The following is a 19,129-nucleotide window of genomic DNA, read 5'->3' on the forward strand; positions in this document are numbered from 1 at the left end:
CCAACAACACCTTTAACCATAGAGGCTGTAGACTTCATACAGAGTCAACCGGGGTAGCCTGCAGGCATACTTCATCTTGCACATAAACATTTGACTGCTAACTGTGGAGCGATACATTGGTTACATGCACACAATATGATTATTGTGGATAGTCCAATTAATATAATAGTTTGTTTGAAACCTTGACATGCTTTACAAAGACAACTTTTTCATCTAATAATCCTGGATACATCTGAAATCAGGCTACCTGATGGGACTTTTGATAAACGCAGAAAATAAAACATTCTATCACAGTGATCATATTATTTTTTATTTGGACATATAAAGTTCGTATGTGAAGAAAAATGATTAGAGTTTTTCTGAACTCGTAAGATGGAGGCTTGCGCTACCGGTGCTGGTAGATGTGCAGATCAAATTCACCGCTGGAAAGCCCATTAAGCTGTTTACATGTCCTAATAATTAAAAAGATTGCTCAGAAAACCAGGCTTTTTAAGTAAGCAATTGAGTAATTGATTTGGGACCTTATTCCGATTAAGACAAGCAGAGTAAGGCGTTTACATGACTAATGTAATACTCTGCGTATTGCCATAATCAGTTTAATATCTAATCATTAGTGTGCATGTAAACATATTGATTGCTTCCAAATAGGGGTTTGGTGTCTGATGCGCCTGGGTCAAGTCCATTAGGGCCTAACGTAGCAAAACATTGTACAACGGAAAACAAAACGTTTCTTATTGGACAAGTAAAGGTTGTACCTCCTCGTTTGGGTCAGTTTTTTTCCGTTTGTGCCTAATGAACGCAGTCCTGATAGAAACCATACACTGGAATTACTCAGGAGTGTTCAGCCAGCTTCACCTGTGTCTGTTTACTACTACGCTACTAGCATCGCCATGGCGAGTCCTCCAAGGAAACCAGTCCCTAAAATGTCACTTTTCATATTCATACTCCCAATAGACTAATAATCCTCATAACCCTCGTTATAAAAAATCACCTGACTATACAGACAGCTGGAGAGAGGAATAGAGATGTAAAGGAGAGCTGGAGAGAGGAATAGAGATGTAAAGGAGGGCTGGAGAGAGGAATAGAGATGTAAAGGAGAGCTGGAGAGAGGAATAGAGATGTAAAGGAGGGCTGGAGAGAGGAATAGAGATGTAAAGGAGGGCTGGAGAGAGGAATAGAGATGTAAAGGATGGCTGGAGAGAGGAATAGAGATGTAAAGGAGAGCTGGAGAGAGGAATAGAGATGTAAAGGAGGGCTGGAGAGAGGAATAGAGATGTAAAGGAGGGCTGGAGAGAGGAATAGAGATGTAAAGGAGGGCTGGAGAGAGGAATAGAGATGTAAAGGAGGGCTGGAGAGAGGAATAGAGATGTAAAGGAGAGCTGGAGAGAGGAATGAGGTGTAAAGGAGGGCTGGAGAGAGGAATAGAGATGTAAAGGAGGGCTGGAGAGAGGAATAGAGATGTAAAGGAGAGCTGGAGAGAGGAATGAGGTGTAAAGGAGGGCTGGAGAGAGGAATAGAGATGTAAAGGAGGGCTGGAGAGAGGAATAGAGATGTAAAGGAGGGCTGGAGAGAGGAATAGAGATGTAAAGGAGGGCTGGAGAGAGGAATAGAGATGTAAAGGAGGGCTGGAGAGAGGAATAGAGATGTAAAGGAGAGCTGGAGAGAGGAATAGAGATGTAAAGGAGGGCTGGAGAGAGGAATAGAGATGTAAAGGAGAGCTGGAGAGAGGAATAGAGATGTAAAGGAGGGCTGGAGAGAGGAATAGAGATGTAAAGGAGAGCTGGAGAGAGGAATAGAGATGTAAAGGAGGGCTGGAGAGAGGAATAGAGATGTAAAGGAGGGCTGGAGAGAGGAATAGAGATGTAAAGGAGGGCTGGAGAGAGGAATAGAGATGTCGCTCTGGATAAGAGCGTCTGCTAAATGACTTAAATGTAAATGTAAATGTAAAGAAAAGCTGGAGAGAGGAATAGAGATGTAAAGGAGGGCTGGAGAGAGGAATAGAGATGTAAAGGAGAGCTGGAGAGAGGAATAGAGATGTAAAGGAGGGCTGGAGAGAGGAATAGAGATGTAAAGGAGGGCTGGAGAGAGGAATAGAGATGTAAAGGATGGCTGGAGAGAGGAATAGAGATGTAAAGGAGAGCTGGAGAGAGGAATAGAGATGTAAAGGAGGGATGGAGAGAGGAATAGAGATGTAAAGGAGGGCTGGAGAGAGGAATAGAGATGTAAAGGAGGGCTGGAGAGAGGAATAGAGATGTAAAGGAGAGCTGGAGAGAGGAATGAGGTGTAAAGGAGGGCTGGAGAGAGGAATAGAGATGTAAAGGAGGGCTGGAGAGAGGAATAGAGATGTAAAGGAGAGCTGGAGAGAGGAATAGAGATGTAAAGGAGGGCTGGAGAGAGGAATAGAGATGTAAAGGAGGGCTGGAGAGAGGAATAGAGATGTAAAGGAGAGCTGGAGAGAGGAATAGAGATGTAAAGGAGGGCTGGAGAGAGGAATAGAGATGTAAAGGAGGGCTGGAAAGAGGAATAGAGATGTAAAGGAGGGCTGGAGAGAGGAATAGAGATGTAAAGGAGGGCTGGAGAGAGGAATAGAGATGTAAAGGAGAGCTGGAGAGAGGAATAGAGATGTAAAGGAGGGCTGGAGAGAGGAATAGAGATGTAAAGGAGGGCTGGAGAGAGGAATAGAGATGATAAAGGAGAGGCTGGAGAGAGGAATAGAGATGTAAAGGAGGGCTGGAGAGAGGAATAGAGATGTAAAGGAGAGCTGGAGAGAGGAATAGAGATGTAAAGGAGGGCTGGAGAGAGGAATAGAGATGTAAAGGAGGGCTGGAGAGAGGAATAGAGATGTAAAGGAGGGCTGGAGAGAGGAATAGAGATGTAAAGGAAGGCTGGAGAGAGGAATAGAGATGTAAAGGAGGGCTGGAGAGAGGAATAGAGATGTAAAGGAGGGCTGGAGAGAGGTATAGAGATGTAAAGAAAAGCTGGAGAGAGGAATAGAGATGTAAAGGAGGGCTGGAGAGAGGAATAGAGATGTAAAGGAGGGCTGGAGAGGAATAGAGATGTAAAGGAGGGCTGGAGAGAGGAATAGAGATGACAGGGGTTTTTCAATATAAAAAGGCACTTTATAAAAGTGCAGAGAACAGGAACGATTCAACTTCCCCACCAAAATCCCCAAAATTGATATGGCTGCAAACTTCCTTTCAAGTGTTTGTGTGTGTGTGTGTGTGTGTAAGCACATGTAAGGACAAGAGGTGTCTAGCTAGCTGTGACCAGGCAAGCAGGGAGGTTATGAATTAAGTCCCCCCCCCCCCCAACACACACACACACACAGAGCAGCAGTTGGAAACACACAGAGCAGCAGTTGGAAACACACAGAGCAGCAGTTGGAAACACACAGAGCAGCAGTTGGAAACACACAGAGCAGCAGTTGGAAACACACAGAGCAGCAGTTGGAAACACACAGAGCAGCAGTTGGAAACACACAGAGCAGCAGTTGGAAACACACAGAGCAGCAGTTGGAAACACACAGAGCAGCAGTTGGAAACACACAGAGCAGCAGTTGGAAACACACAGAGCAGCAGTTGGAAACACACAGAGCAGCAGTTGGAAACACACAGAGCAGCAGTTGGAAACACACAGAGCAGCAGTTGGAAACACACAGAGCAGCAGTTGGAAACACACAGAGCAGCAGTTGGAAAAACACAGAGCAGCAGTTGGAAACACACAGAGCAGCAGTTGGAAACACACAGAGCAGCAGTTGGAAACACACAGAGCAGCAGTTGGAAAGGAAAGCTCAGAAAAAAAGCTGAAGGAAAATCCTTAGAGGAAGAAATCAAGTCACACACACACACACACACACACACACACACACACACACACACACACACACACACACACACACACACACACACACACACAGACACACAGACACACAGACACACACACACACACACATTATAACAGAACATGGCCAAGATGTTCAAATGTTCATAGATGACCAGCAGGGTAATAATCCTCATCCTGACACCAGTGCACCACAAGGCCTTCCTCTGCTAAACTCAGCAACATTCATTCCCAGCAGCCAGTGTGTGTGTGTGTGTGTGTGCACAAGTGCCTCTCACAACAACCTGGGTTCCCAGAGCGGAGCTCCAGAGCGGCTTACCCTGCTGGGGAGGCTGATTGTAGTCACAGCCCAGCGGAAAGTCCCCTAGATGGGTTAGGAAAGAGCGTCTTGTCTCCTGCTTCTCTCATTACTGGGCCTAATGAGTCTTTAGCCTTAATCTGAGCCTGGCCCAGCAGTAGCAGAGAAAGGGGCCTCTGGGAGCCAGAGTGGGGGCTGGTGGAGGGCTGGAGTGGCCATGGTTCACACAGATCACCCGGATGTCAGCATCATAGCCCTCAGAGACCAGAGGGAGGTCTGTACCGGACTGGCTGGAGCACTGGGTCATGTTAATTCGGACCAAACTGACTGTGTTTTTGAACAAACACAACCTTGGATGCAGTGGACGGTGGAGTGGGCAGGAGAGCGAGAGAGAATGCCTCTAGAATGACAGGGCTGTAAAAAAAAGTCAACCCTTGATATAAATCATAGAGATCATTGTGATGCCGTTGGAAAAGAAGACTAATCAAAGAGAAAGTCATTGGAAATGTATATGCTAAGCCATCCACCTTATGAGAGGCCGTCGGTGTGAGGAGGCTGGGGTCACCTACACAGCTGAGCCTAGATCGGAGAGAACTAAAGCGAAGAACATGCCAAGTGTGCACTGCCTTATTAATGTGTGTGTGTATGCACGCTCATACACAAACACGCGCTCACACACAAACGCGTTTGTTTGTACTCTAATCAGTGCAGTAATATCAAGGGAAAAGCAGCTAAGGGAACCTGAGGAGATCAACGCTGTCAGAGGAATGGACTGAACTTGGCTGGGAGTGAGTGAGTGTGTGTGAGCGAGAGAGTGTGTGAGATCTCCTTTAATGAATAGCTGTAGAGCGGCAACAGAGTGACAGAAACAGCTTTTTAACAGCCTTGGCTTTAGGCCTCACCCTACCTGAATGCCTTAACCAGGGAGTGATCTATGCAGTCCTAGTGTCATATCTTAAAGTCTCCTGTTCAGCGCTATCCCTTTAATTCCATGTTGACACGAGGCTAGCGCCACTTTAATGGGTTGTGGTTCCCAAATGGCCCCCTATTCCCGATATAGTGCACTACTTTTGACCAGAGCCCTGTGGATGGGAGTGGGGGAATTCCTAACAGTGCCACACCAACTGTAGGCTTCCGACTGAGGCCATTTCTCTACCTTTTAAGTAGCTGCTTTATGTTGCGTACAGCACTATCAGTGTAATGGCTTTAAAGTAGGTTCAAAGTCCTCTCTGTCTGCACAGAAGTTAGGGCGGTTCCTCCGTATTGCAGCTAGGGCGGCCCCTCCGTATTGCAGCTAGGGCGGCTCCATACTTCCGTCTGGACAGTGTGTCACATGAATAGGGGTTACTATGGAGTCACAACGTCTCAATGTCCCTACTTTGCTAATTAGCAGTAATCCATTAGTGGCATTCCAGGCACCTTGTCACCTAATTTATCAGGTGATTTACTGGACAACAGCACATTTAAGTAGGTGGTGCAGGTATCCTCATGAATGGCATAAATGGGGCGGGGGGTGGTCAATTTGTTCCAGCAAGCATGCAGGGGGAGTGGTTTTCAATGATTTCCTCAAAATGTATGTTTTCACTATTTTGAGAAAGTAACAAAAATAACTGGATGGCTCCTTTTTAAAGGCCTTTAGAGTCTTGTGGAGTCGTCTTTAATCAGAATGGCTAGAGAATGATAAGAATAGAAACTAGGAGTGTGAACATTGTTTAACACATGTTAAAACAAAATTGGGATATTCACGTAACAAAACAAAATCCACATCACAGTGCAGTTAACACAAAACTAACAGGTCATCATCATCCTCAACCCTAACGCAACAATTGGATTTGATTGGACAATGCTGTACCGTAATGCACAAGACAAGTTGCGGGAGACGATGCTAGCGAATGAATAGGACCATATTCTGCATTGTGCACATTTTAATGGTAGTTTAAAACATTAAGAAAAAATATATATTTTTTGGCACATCCCTAATAGAAACTGCTGAGGGGAAGGACATACAAAACTTACTGTACACAGCAGAGGCAGAGAGTGTGTGTGGGGGAAAGCTACAGCAACCAGCCTCTGTCTAATTAATCAAATCAAATGTTATTTGTCCCATACTTCGTAAACAACAGGTGTGGACTAATAGTGAAAAGCGTACTTACGGGTCCTTCCCAACAATGCAGAGAGAAAGACAAGAGAAATAATATAAATAATAATAAAAGTAGTACTAGATACATAATGAGTAACAATAACTTGGCTATAAACAAGGGATACCAGTACTGAGTCGATGTGCAGGGGTACAAGGTATTTGAGGTAGATATGTACATATAAATCTTTGAATAAAGTGACACAGTAAACAGTAGCAGCAGCGTATGTGATAAGTCAAAAAAGTTACCGCAAAAATGGTCAATGCAGATAGTTAAATAAATTCCGCAAAAAAAGAAACGTCCTCTCACCGTCAACTGTGTTTATTTCCAGCAAAGTTAACATGTGTAAATATTGTATGAACATAACAAGATTCAACAACAGACAAACTGAACAAGTTCCACAGACATGTAACTAACAGAAATTGAATAATGTGTCCCTGAACAAAGGGTGGGAGTCAAAATAAAAAATAACAGTCAGTATCTGGTGTGGCCACCAGCTGCATTAAGTACTGCAGTGCATCTCCTCCTTATGGACTGCACCAGATTTGCCAGTTCTTGCTGTGAGATGTTACCCCACTCTTCCACCAAGGCACCTGCAAGTTCCCGGACATTTCTGGGGGGAATGGCCCTAGCCCTCACCCTCCGATCCAACAGGTCCCAGACGTGCTCAATGGGATTGAGATCCAGGTTCTTCGCTGGCAATGGCAGAACACTGACATTCCTGTCTTGTAGGAAATCACGAACAGAATGAGCAGTGTGGCTGGTGGCATTGTCATGCAGGAGGGTCATGTCAGGATGAGCCTGCAGGAAGGGTACCACATGAGGGTTGAGGATGTCTTCCCTGTAACGCACAGCATTGAGATTGCCTGCAATGACAACAAGCTCAGTCCGATGATGCTGTGACACACCGCCCCAGACCATGACGTATCCTCTACATCCAAATCGATCCCGATACAGAGTACAGTACAGGTACTGTCTTAGGCGTCTCACAGTACGGACATTACAATTTATTGCCCTGGCCACATCTGCAGTCCTCATGCCTCCTTGCAGCATGCCTAAGGCACGTTCACGCAGATGAGCAGGGACCCTGGGCATCTTTCTTTTGGTGTTTTTCAGAGTCAGTAAGAAAGGCCTCTTTAGTGTCCTAAGGTTTCATAACTGTGACCTTAATTGCGTACCGTCTGTAGGCTGTTAGTGTCTTAACGGCCGTTCCACAGGTGCATGTTCATTAATTGTTTATGGTTCATTGAACAAGCATGGGAAACAGTGTTTAAACCGTTTACAATGAAGATCTGTGAAGTTATTTGGATTTTTACGAATTATCTTTGAAAGACAGGGTGCTGAAAAGTCTGGGTAGTTATTTTGTTAACTATTTAGCAGTCATAGCTTGGGGGTAGAAACTTTTCATGGTCCTGTTGGTTCCAGAGTGCAGTAGTAGAGAGAACAGTCTATGACAATTTTTAGGGCCTTCCTCTGATGCCGCCTGGTATAAAGGTCCTGGATGGCAAGGAGCTCGGCCACAATGATGTACTGGGCCGTACGCACTACCCTCTGTAGTGCCTTGCGGTCGGATGCCAAGCAGTTGCCATACGAAGCAGTGATGCAGCCAGCTCTCAATGGTGCTGCAGTAGAACTTTGAGGATCTGAGGGCCCACACCAAATATTTTCAGCCTTCTGTGGAAAAAGAGGCATTGTCGTCCCCTCTTCACGACTGTGTTGGTGTGTTTTGACCATGACAGATCCTTGGTGATGTGGACACAGAGGAACTTGACGCTCTCAACCTGCTCCACTACAGCCCCGTCGACGTGAAAGGGGGAGTGCTCGGCCCTCCGTTTTCTGTAGTCAACAATCAGCTCCAACAAACCACACTGCCAGGTCTCTGACCTCCTCCCTATAGGCCGTCTCATCTTAATGATGAGTGTTGGAGTTGTGCGCAACCACGTAGCCGTGGGTGAACAGAGAGTACAGAAGGGGACTAAGCACATTCCCCTGAGGGGCCCCCGTGTTGAGGGTCACCGTGCATATGTGTTGTTGCCGACCCTTACCACATGGAGGTGTCACATCAGAAAGTCCAGGATCCAGTTGCAGAGGGAGGTGTTCAGTCCCAGGGTCCTTAGCAGAGTAATGAGCTTAGAGAGCAATATGGTGTTGAACGCTGAGCTGTAGTCAAATTAACAGCATTCTCTCACAGGTTTTCCTTTTGTCCAGGTGGGAAAGGGCAGTGTGGAGCGGTATGCGAATTGGAGTGGGTCCAGGGTGGCTGGAATGATGGTTTTAATGTGAGCTATGACCAGCCTTTCAAAGTATTTCATGGGTACAGATGTGAGTGCTATGGGGTGATAGTAATTTAGACAGGTTACCTTGGCGTTCTTGGGCACAGGGACTAGACTGGGTCAGGGAGAGATTGAAAATGTCAGTGAAAACACTAGACAGCTGATCAGTGCATACTTTGAGTATGCGTCCTGGTAATCTGTCTGGCCCTGCTGCCTAGTGAATATTAACCTGTTTAAATGTCTTACATCGGCTACGGAGAGCGTGATCACAGTAATCCGGAACAGCTGGTGCTCTCACGCAAGGTTCAGTATAGAAGGCATTTAGCTTGTCTGGTAGGCTTATGCCACTGGGCAGCTCGCGGCTGTGCTTCCCTTTGTATAGTTTGCAAGCCCTGCCACATCCAACGAGCGTCGGAGCCGGTGTAGTACGATTTGATCTTAGTCCTGTATTGACGCTTTGCCTGTTTGATGGTTTGTCGGAGGGCATAGCGAGATTTCTTATAATCTTCCGGGTTAGAGTCCCGCTCCTTGAAAGCGGCAGCTTTAGCCTTTAGCTCAGTGCGGATGTTGCCTGTAATCCATGGCCTTTGGTGGGGATATGTATGTACTAGAGGTCGACCAATTATGATTTTTCAATGCTGATACCGATACTGATTATTGGAGGACCAAAAAAAGCCGATACCGATTAAATCGGCCGATTTTTATATATATATTTGTAATAATGACGATTACAACAATACTGAATGAACACTTTTATTTTAACTTAATATAATACATGAATAAAATCTATTTATTCTCAAATAAATAATGAAACATGTTCAAATTGGTTTAAATAATGCAAAAACAAAGTGTTGGAGAAGAAAGTAAAAGTGCAATATGTGCCATGTAAAAAAGCTAACGTTTAAGTTCCTTGCTCAGAACATGAGAACATATGAAAGCTGTTGGTTCCTTGGAGTCTTCAATATTCCCAGGTAAGAAGTTTTAGATTGTAGTTATTACAGGACTATTTCTCTCTATACCATTTGTATTTCATATATCTTTGACTATTGGATGTTCTTATAGGCACTACAGTATTGCCAGCCTAATCTCGGGAGTTGATAGGCTTGAAGTTTCCGAGAAACATAAGATATTACAGTTCTTCAGGTCTCGTTGATAGAATAGTCTAGAACGGAGCTCGTCCAGTTTGTTCTCAAGTGATTGTAAATTCGCTAATTAAACAGAGGGTGGAGGTGGATTATTTACTCTCTGCCGTAGTTTCATCAGGGCACCAGCACGTCGGCCTCTATATCGCCGTCTCTTTATCTTCCTAGTGTAGGGGGATCAGGGCCTGGTCAGGGGTGAGCAGTATGTCCTGTGTCGCCGATTTATTTAAGTAGAAATATTAATCCAAATCAAGGTTAGTGATCGCTGTTCTGAATCTGTTTACGGTCATAGGAAACGATGGAGGAAACATTATGTACAGAAAAACAGAAGATCAGCGCACAAAACCCCAAAATAGCAGAGTTGGTCAGGAGCCTGTAAAACAACCGCTATACTTCCCATCGTCATCCTTCCTCAGAATGAATCCATAATTACAAGATCTGAACAACAAGAGCCTTAACATATTCTTATTATATTTTCTATGATGAAGAGGGCCAGACCAAGATATGGATCGCAACCTGGGCGAGCCCTAAAGCCAACAACCTGGGCGAGCCCTAAAGCCAACAACCTGGGCGAGCCCTAAAGCCAACAACCTGGGCGAGCCCTAAAGCCAACAACCTGGGCGAGCCCTAAAGCCAACAACCTGGGCGAGCCCTAAAGCCAACAACCTGGGCGAGCCCTAAAGCCAACAACCTGGGCGAGCCCTAAAGCCAACAACCTGGGCGAGCCCTAAAGCCAACAACCTGGGCGAGCACTAAAGCCAACAACCTGGGCGAGCCCTAAAGCCAACAACCTGGGCGAGCCCTAAAGCCAACACAACACAGCCCAGCCTTGGATAGAGACTAAGAGGGTGAGAGAGGTCAGAGATAAAGAGAGAGGTGTCAGTATAGTTGGGGTCAGTCATTACCTGTAGTGTACATGTGTGACCGTGGGGGGTCTGTAGCCAAAGATCCACGTCTGGATGTCCATGGGCCTGGCTTTGGGGTACGCTATGGTCACGTCCACCACCCACTGCAGGCCTTTGGGTTTACTACCTGCACAGACGGAGATAGAGAGAGTTAGGACATGAATGAGCATCACAGGCAGACAGTGAGGATGATATGGACAGGGGAGAGAGGGGGGAGATGGGGAGACAGGGGCAGAGGGGAAGAGAGAGAAAGAGGGATGACAGATGGGAGGGAGAGAGTAAGTGACTCTAAGGGGTGTGTCTGTGTGTATGTCTGTCTGTCAGAGTGGGCTGTGCGTCCTTAGGCTGTGACAGAGAGGACGAGAGAAGCTGAGGGGGGTTGAAACCATCAGGAGGAACGTCTGGCTCAGACACAGGCCGTGTATGAAAACCTTACTAGCCGTCATATTCTTGCTTCCTCCGTCCTTGTTTCTTTAGTTCCTCTTCAAAGCTCATTGGAGGGGAGGATCCATAGTCCCTCCCTCAAATCTTCTCCTCCAATGAGCTTAGAGAAATTGCGGAAACGAGGAGGCAAGGATTTGAGGATTAAGTAAGCTTTTCAGACACAGAGCCATGGCATCACAGGGCGGACAGAGCTAGCAGGCGAGGCAGTGACATGGTCCAGGTGATTATCTAAGGATAAACCTCATCGCTCAAGCCGAGCCTCTGATCTGTGACATAAGGCTGCAATGGCCTACAAATACAGATGTAGCCTGTTTGACCTGTGTGTGTGACTGTCGGAGACCGTGTGTGTGTGTGTGTGTGTGTGTGTGTGTGTGTGTGTGTGTGTGTGTGTGTGTGACTGTCGGAGACCGTGGGTGTGTGTGTGTGATTGTCGGAGACTATATGTGTGTGTGTGTGTGATTGTCGGAGACTGTGTGTGTGTGTGTGTGTGTGTGTGATTGTCGGAGACTGTGTGTGTGTGTGTGTGATTGTCGGAGACCGTGTGTGTGTGTGTGATTGTCGGAGACTGTGTGTTTGTGTGTGACAGTCGGAGACCGTGTGTGTGTGACAGTCGGAGACTGTGTGTGACTGTCAGAGACTGTGTGTGTGTGTGTGTGATTGTCGGAGACTGTGTGTTTGTGTGTGACAGTCGGAGACTGTGTGTGTGTGTGACTGTCAGAGACTGTGTGTGTGTGTGTGATTGTCGGAGGCTGTGTGTGTGTGTGTGTGTTTGTTGGAGACTAAGTGTGTGTGTGTGCGTTTGTCGGAGACTGTGTGTGTGTGTGTGATTGTCGGAAACCGTGTGTGTGTGTGTGTGTGTGACTGTCGGAGACCGTGTGTGTGTGTGTGTCGGAGACCGTGTGTGTGTTGGAGACTGTGTGTGTGTGTGTTGGAGACTGTGTGTCTGTGTTGGAGACTGTATGTGTGTGTGTGTGTGTTGGAGACTGTGTGTTGTTGGAGACTGTGTGTGTGTGTGTGTGCATGTGTGTGTGTTGGAGACTATGTGTGTGTGTGTGTTGGAGACTATGTGTGTGTGTGTGTGTTGGAGACTATGTGTGTGTGTGTGTGTGTGTGTGTGTGTTGGAGACTATGTGTGTGTGTGTGTGTGTGTGTGTGTTGGAGACTGTGTGTGTGTTGGACACTGTGTGTGTGTGTGTGTGCATGTGTGTGTGTTGGAGACTATGTGTGTGTGTGTTGGAGACTATGTGTGTCTGTGTGTTGGAGACTATGTGTGTGTGTGTGTTGGAGACTATGTGTGTGTGTGTGTGTGTGTGTGTGTGTGTGTGTGTTGGAGACTGCATGTGTGTGTGTGTGTGTGTTGGAGACTGTGTGTGTGTTGGAGACTGTGTGTGTGTGTGTGTGTGTTGGGGACTGTGTGTGTGTGTGTGTGTTGGGGACTATGTGTGTGTGTGTGTGTGTTGGGGACTGTGTGTGTGTGTGTGTGTGTTGGAGACTGCTTGTGTGTGTGTTGGAGACTGCTTGTGTGTGTGTTGGGGACTGTGTGTGTGTGTGTTGGGGACTGTGTGTGTGTGTGTGTGTGTGTATGTGTGTGTTGGAGACTGCGTGTGTGTGTGTGTTGGAGACCGCATGTGTGTGTGTTGAGGACTGTGTGTGTGTGTGTGTTGGAGACTGCGTGTGTGTGTGTTGGGGACTGTGTGTGTGTGTGTGTGTGTGTGTGTGTTGGAGACTGCGTGTTGGGGACTGTGTGTGTGTGTGTGTGTGTGTGTGTGTGTGTGTGTGTGTGTGTGTGTGTGTGTGTTGGAGACTATGTGTGTGTGTGTGTGTTGGAGACTATGTGTGTGTGTGTGTGTGTGTGTGTGTGTGTGTGTTGGAGACTGTGTGTGTGTGTGTGTGTGTGTGTTGGAGACTGTGAGTGTGTGTGTGTTGGGGACTGTGTGTGTGTGTGTGTGTTGGAGACTGCTTGTGTGTGTGTTGGAGACTGTGTGTCTGTGTTGGAGACTGTATGTGTGTGTGTGTGTGTTGGAGACTGTGTGTTGTTGGAGACTGTGTGTGTGTGTGTGTGCATGTGTGTGTGTTGGAGACTATGTGTGTGTGTGTGTGTTGGAGACTATGTGTGTGTGTGTGTGTTGGAGACTATGTGTGTGTGTGTGTGTGTGTGTGTGTGTTGGAGACTATGTGTGTGTGTGTGTGTGTGTGTGTGTTGGACACTGTGTGTGTGTTGGACACTGTGTGTGTGTGTGTGTGCATGTGTGTGTGTTGGAGACTATGTGTGTGTGTGTTGGAGACTATGTGTGTGTGTGTGTTGGAGACTATGTGTGTGTGTGTGTTGGAGACTATGTGTGTGTGTGTGTGTGTGTGTTGGAGACTGCATGTGTGTGTGTGTGTGTGTTGGAGACTGTGTGTGTGTTGGAGACTGTGTGTGTGTGTGTGTGTGTGTTGGGGACTGTGTGTGTGTGTGTGTGTTGGGGACTATGTGTGTGTGTGTGTGTGTTGGGGACTGTGTGTGTGTGTGTGTGTGTTGGAGACTGCTTGTGTGTGTGTTGGAGACTGCTTGTGTGTGTGTTGGGGACTGTGTGTGTGTGTGTTGGGGACTGTGTGTGTGTGTGTGTGTGTGTATGTGTGTGTTGGAGACCGCATGTGTGTGTGTTGAGGACTGTGTGTGTGTGTGTGTTGGAGACTGCGTGTGTGTGTGTTGGGGACTGTGTGTGTGTGTGTGTGTGTGTGTGTGTGTGTTGGAGACTGCGTGTTGGGGACTGTGTGTGTGTGTGTGTGTGTGTGTGTGTGTGTGTGTGTGTGTGTGTGTGTGTGTGTGTGTGTGTGTGTTGGAGACTATGTGTGTGTGTGTGTGTGTTGGAGACTATGTGTGTGTGTGTGTGTGTGTGTGTGTGTGTGTTGGAGACTGTGTGTGTGTGTGTGTGTGTGTTGGAGACTGTGAGTGTGTGTGTGTTGGGGACTGTGTGTGTGTGTGTGTGTTGGAGACTGCTTGTGTGTGTGTTGGAGACTGCTTGTGTGTGTGTGTGTGTGTTGGGGACTGTGTGTGTGTGTGTGTTGGAGACTGTGTGTGTGTGTGTGTTGGAGACTGTGTGTGTGTGTGTGTGTTGGAGACTGTGTGCTGGAGACTGCGTGCGTGTGTGTGTGTGTGTGTGTGTTGGGGACTGTGTGTGTGTGTGTGTGTTGGAGACTGTGTGTGTGTGTGTGTGTTGGAGACTGTGTGCTGGAGACTGTGTGTGTGTGTGTGTGTGTGTTGGAGACTGTGTGCTGGAGACTGTGTGTGTGTGTGTTGGAGACTGTGTATGTGTGTGTTGGAGACTGTGTGTGTGTGTGTGTGTGTGTGTGTGTGTGTTGGCGCCTGTGTGTGTGTTAGAGACTGTGTGTGTGTGTGTTGGAGACTGTGTGTGTGTGTGTGTGTTGGAGATTGTGTGTGTGTGTGTGTGTGTGTGTGTGTGTGCTGGAGACTGTGTGCTGGAGACTGTGTGTGTGTGTGTGTTGGAGTGTGTGTGTGTGTTGGAGACTGTGTGTGTTGGAGACTGTGTGTGTGTGTGTGTGTGTGTGTGTTGGCGACTGTGTGTGTGTTGGAGACTGTGTGTGTGTGTGTGTTGGAGACTGTGTGTGTGTGTGTGTGTGTGTTGGCGACTGTGTGTGTGTTGGAGACTGTGTGTGTGTGTGTTGGAGACTGTGTGTGTGTGTGTGTGTTGGAGACTGTGTGTGTGTGTGTGTGTGTGTGTGTGCTGGAGACTGTGTGTGTGTGTGTGTGTGTGCTGGAGACTGTGTGTGTGTGTGTGTGTGTGTGTGTGTGTGTGTGTGTGTGTGTGTGTGTGTGTGTGTGTGTGTGTGTGTGTGTGTGTTGGAGAGTCTCAACGTCAGTGAAGAGGCGACTCCAGGATGCTGGCCTTCTCGGCAGAGTTGCAAAGAAAAAGCCATATCTCAGACTGGCCAATAAAAAGAAAAGATTAAGATGGGCAAAAGAACACAGACACTGGACAGAGGAACTCTGCCTAGAAGGCCAACATCCCGGAGTCGTCTCTTCACTGTTGACGTTGAGACTGGTGTTTTGCGGGTACTATTTAATTTGCGAGGCGTCTGTTTCTCAAACTAGACACTCTAAAGTACTTGTCCTCTTGCTCAGTTGTGCACCGGGGGCTCCCACTCCGCTTTTCTATTCTGGTTCGAGACAGTTTGCGCTGTACTGTGAAGGGAGTAGTACACAGCGTTGTATGAGATCTTCAGTTTCTTGGCAATTTCTCGCATTGAACAGCCTTCATTTCTCAGAACAAGAATAGACTGACAAGTTTCAGAAGAAAGGTCTTTGTTTCTGGCCATTTTTGAGCCTGTAACCGAACCCACAAATGCTGATGCTCCAGATACTCAACTAGTCTAAAGAAGACCAGTTTAATTGCTTCTTTAATCAGACCAACAGTTTTCAGCTGTGCTAACATAATTGCAAAAGGGTTTTCTGATGATCAATTAGCCTTTTAAAATGATACACAGGAGTGATGGTTGATGATAAATGGGCCTCTGTACGCCTATGTAGATATTCCATAACAAATCTGCCATTTCCAGCTCCAATAGTCATTTACAACATTAACAACGTCTACACTGTATTTCTGAACAATTTGATGTTATTTGAAATGGACATTTTTTTTTGCTTTTCTTTCAAAAACAAGGACATTTCTAAGTGACCCCAAACTTTTGAACGGTAGTGTGTGTGTGTGTGTGTGTGTGTGTGTATATATATATATATGTGTGTGCATGCGGGTGTGTGTTTTACAAATTTAAAGATCAGATGGAGGAAGGAGAAAAATATTGTCAATTTCCGCAGGTCTTTTAGACTAAATCACTTAACTGCACTTGGACAACTCTGCTGTCTCAAAACTTTGCTAAGATGAACACAGACAGAATGAAAGCAGAGTTCTGATGCTGTTCAACAGAACATCTATTCCTGCCTGGGCAATGTTGAACATTTTGAATCAGGCCAACAGTGTTCCCATCGCCATGAGGGTAACATGGATCTGGTTCTCGGCACAGTGAAAGCCGAGCAGCCGAGCTTGCCGCTAGATCCGAAACAGGCGTGGTGCCAAGCTATCACTCCCTCCCTGTAACGCAGTGACAAACAATACTGTAATGACAGCACAGCCATTCATTTGATACCACATCGAGGTAGCCTGGATGCTGTAAACAGTTACAGAGGGAGCATACACAGGGTGTCCATCTCAAATGGCACCCTATTCCCTATAGAGTGCACTACATTAGACCAGGGCCCATAGGGAGTAGTGCACTAAAAGAGGAAGTGGGATGCACACAGGGACAAAGGTCTCCCTGACAATGAGGCTAGTCAGGCCATGCTCTTAACCAATCAGGAGGTTCCTGGGTTAATGGACACCTGTGATTAGTCACTGCGCACGGGAAAATCCCATACACAGCTTATCAAAGCTGGCTCTGGGTTTACACAGTCTCTGTTGTTGTGCGACTGTCTTTATTTACCCCGAGTGACATAGAGGGGCCGATACACAGCGGTGGTAGAGGAGGAGGAGGAGGAGGAGGAGGTGGTGGAGAAGGCAGCGAGCTGTGTGGCTAATACACAGCAGTGGTGGAGAAGGCAGCGAGCTGTGTGGCTAATACACAGCAGTGGTGGAGAAGGCAGCGAGCTGTGTGGCTGATACACAGCAGTGGTGGAGAAGGCAGCGAGCTGTGTGGCTGATACACAGCGGAGGTGGTGGAGAAGGCAGCGAGCTGTGTGGCTGATACACAGCGGAGGTAGTGGAGAAGGCAGCGAGCTGTGTGGCTGATACACAGCGGTGGTGGAGAAGGCAGCGAGCTGTGTGGCTGATACACAGCGGAGGTGGTGGAGAAGGCAGTGAGCTGTGTGGCTGATATACAGCAGAGGTGGTGGAGAAGGCAGCGAGCTGTGTGGCTGATACACAGTGGAGGTGGTGGAGAAGGCAGCGAGCTGTGTGGCTGATACACAGCAGTGGTGGAGAAGGCAGCGAGCTGTGTGGCTGATACACAGCGGAGGTGGTGGAGAAGGCAGCGAGCTGTGTGGCTGATACACAGCGGAGGTGGTGGAGAAGGCAGCGAGCTGTGTGGCTGATACACAGCGGAGGTGGTGGAGAAGGCAGCGAGCTGTGTGGCTGGCACACAACAGTGGTGGAGAAGGCAGCGAGCTGTGTGGCTGATACACAGCAGTGGTGGAGAAGGCAGCGAGCTGTGTGGCTGATACACAGCAGTGGTGGAGAAGGCAGCGAGCTGTGTGGCTGATACACAGCGGTGGTGGTGGTGGAGGCAGCGAGCTGTGTGGCTGATACACAGCGGAGGTGGTGGAGAAGGCAGCGAGCTGTGTGGCTGATACACAGCGGTGGTGGTGAAGGCAGCGAGCTGTGTGGCTGATACACAGCGGTGGTGGTGGAGGAGGAAGAAGCAGCGAGCTGTGTGGCTGATACACAGCGGTGGTGGAGAAGGAGGAAGAAGCAGCGAGCTGTGTGGCTGATACACAGCGGTGGTGGTGGAGGAGGAAGAAGCAGCGAGCTGTGTGGCTGATACACAGCGGTGGTGGTGGAGGAGGAAGAAGCAGCGAGCTGTGTGGCTGATACACAGCGGTGGTGGAGAAGGAGGAAGAAGCAGCGAGCTGTGTGGGCGATACATTAACATCAAATCCCATTTCCTCTGAGTGGCCCAATATCTGCCTGTGTGAGTCAGCAGAGTGAGGCTCTAGGCACCATCAGGAAAGGTGAGAGAGAGAGCGCGATAACGCTGTGCCTTTCATCAGCCAGGGATACAGACGCTAATACAAACTCACACACGCATATACAAACACATACTACACAAACTATTCCAAACACTCTCACACTCTACGTAATAATAACACGTGTTGTATATAGTGCAGTTCAAGAGCCCAAAGACTGTTTTACACTAATGTGAATATACAAACACTCACATGCACTATAAGCGTGCACGCAAACACACGGTGCAAAACATTAATAAAACCAAAAGCGTACCTTGACTTGGAAGAGTTCCAGTGTTGGAAAAGCCATAGCCAGCTAGCTAACATAGCATCCCTCTCTGTTTGAGCCAGGAGTAGGCTAAACTAGCTAGCTGCATTTGCTAGCTAAGTGAAAGTAAAAACAAAAAATACAACCAAATATAGCTAGCTCTCTCGCTTCTCCTTCATTTTTGGAAGAAATTAATTTGTTGTCGAGTAAACTACTCACCACATTTTATACATTGCAGCGCTAGCTAGCTGTAGTTTATGCTTTCAGCACTAGATTCATTCTCTGACCCTTTGATTGGGTGGACAACATGTCAGTTCAAGCTGAAAGAGTTCTGATAGGTTTTTTATTATTCCTTTATTTAACTAGGCAAGTCAGTTAAGAACAAATTCTTATTTTCAATGACGGCCTAGGAACTGCCTTGTTCAGGGGCAGAACGACAGATTTTTACCTTGTCAACACGGGTATTCGATCTTGCAACCTTTCGGTTACAAGTCCAATGCTCTAACCACTAGGCTACCTGCCGCCCCAGGTTGGAAGACGTCCTCTGGAAGTTGTCATTATTACTGTGTAAGTCTATGAAAGGGGGTAAAAACCATGATCCTCCTAGGTTTTGTATTGAAGTCAATGTACCCAGAGCAAGACAGAAGCTAGTTGTCCTCCGGCTACACCACAGTGCCCACCCCCAAGAGTTGCTGCTGAGGCTACTGTAGACCTTTACTGCAAAACAGTGTATATTAATCAATAATTTGGTGATGTGAATATACAGTGCCTTTGGAAAGTATTCAGACCCCTTGACTCTTTCCACATTTTGTTACGTTACAGCCTTATTCTAAAATGGATTAAATAAAGCAATTTCCTCAGCAACCTACATACAATATCCCATAATGACACATCAAAAACATGTTTTTAGATAAAAAATGTTAACCTTATTTACATAAGTATTCCTTTGCTATGAGACTCGAAATTGAGCTCAGGCGCATCCTGTTTCCATTGATCATCCTTGAGATGTTTTTACAACTTGATTTGAGTCCACCTGCGGTAAAATAAATTGATTGTAAATCATTTGGAAAGGCTCACACCTGTCTATATAAGGTCCCACAGTT

At 47.0% G+C, this 19,129-nt stretch overlaps 1 protein-coding gene across 1 annotated transcript in view; it reads right to left on the bottom strand.

The window, feature by feature from the left end:
- Positions 1-19,129, bottom strand: part of lpgat1 (lysophosphatidylglycerol acyltransferase 1) — an 83,332-nt gene that overhangs the window by 7,556 nt on the left and 56,647 nt on the right. The window contains exon 6 of the mRNA XM_071369610.1: positions 10,597-10,723. Within this exon, the coding sequence (XP_071225711.1) occupies positions 10,597-10,723 (127 nt within the window). The remainder of the gene's footprint in view (positions 1-10,596; positions 10,724-19,129) is intronic.

Source organism: Salvelinus alpinus, chromosome 27 (assembly GCF_045679555.1).
Source record: "Salvelinus alpinus chromosome 27, SLU_Salpinus.1, whole genome shotgun sequence".
Classification (NCBI taxonomy): Eukaryota; Metazoa; Chordata; class Actinopteri; order Salmoniformes; family Salmonidae; genus Salvelinus; species Salvelinus alpinus.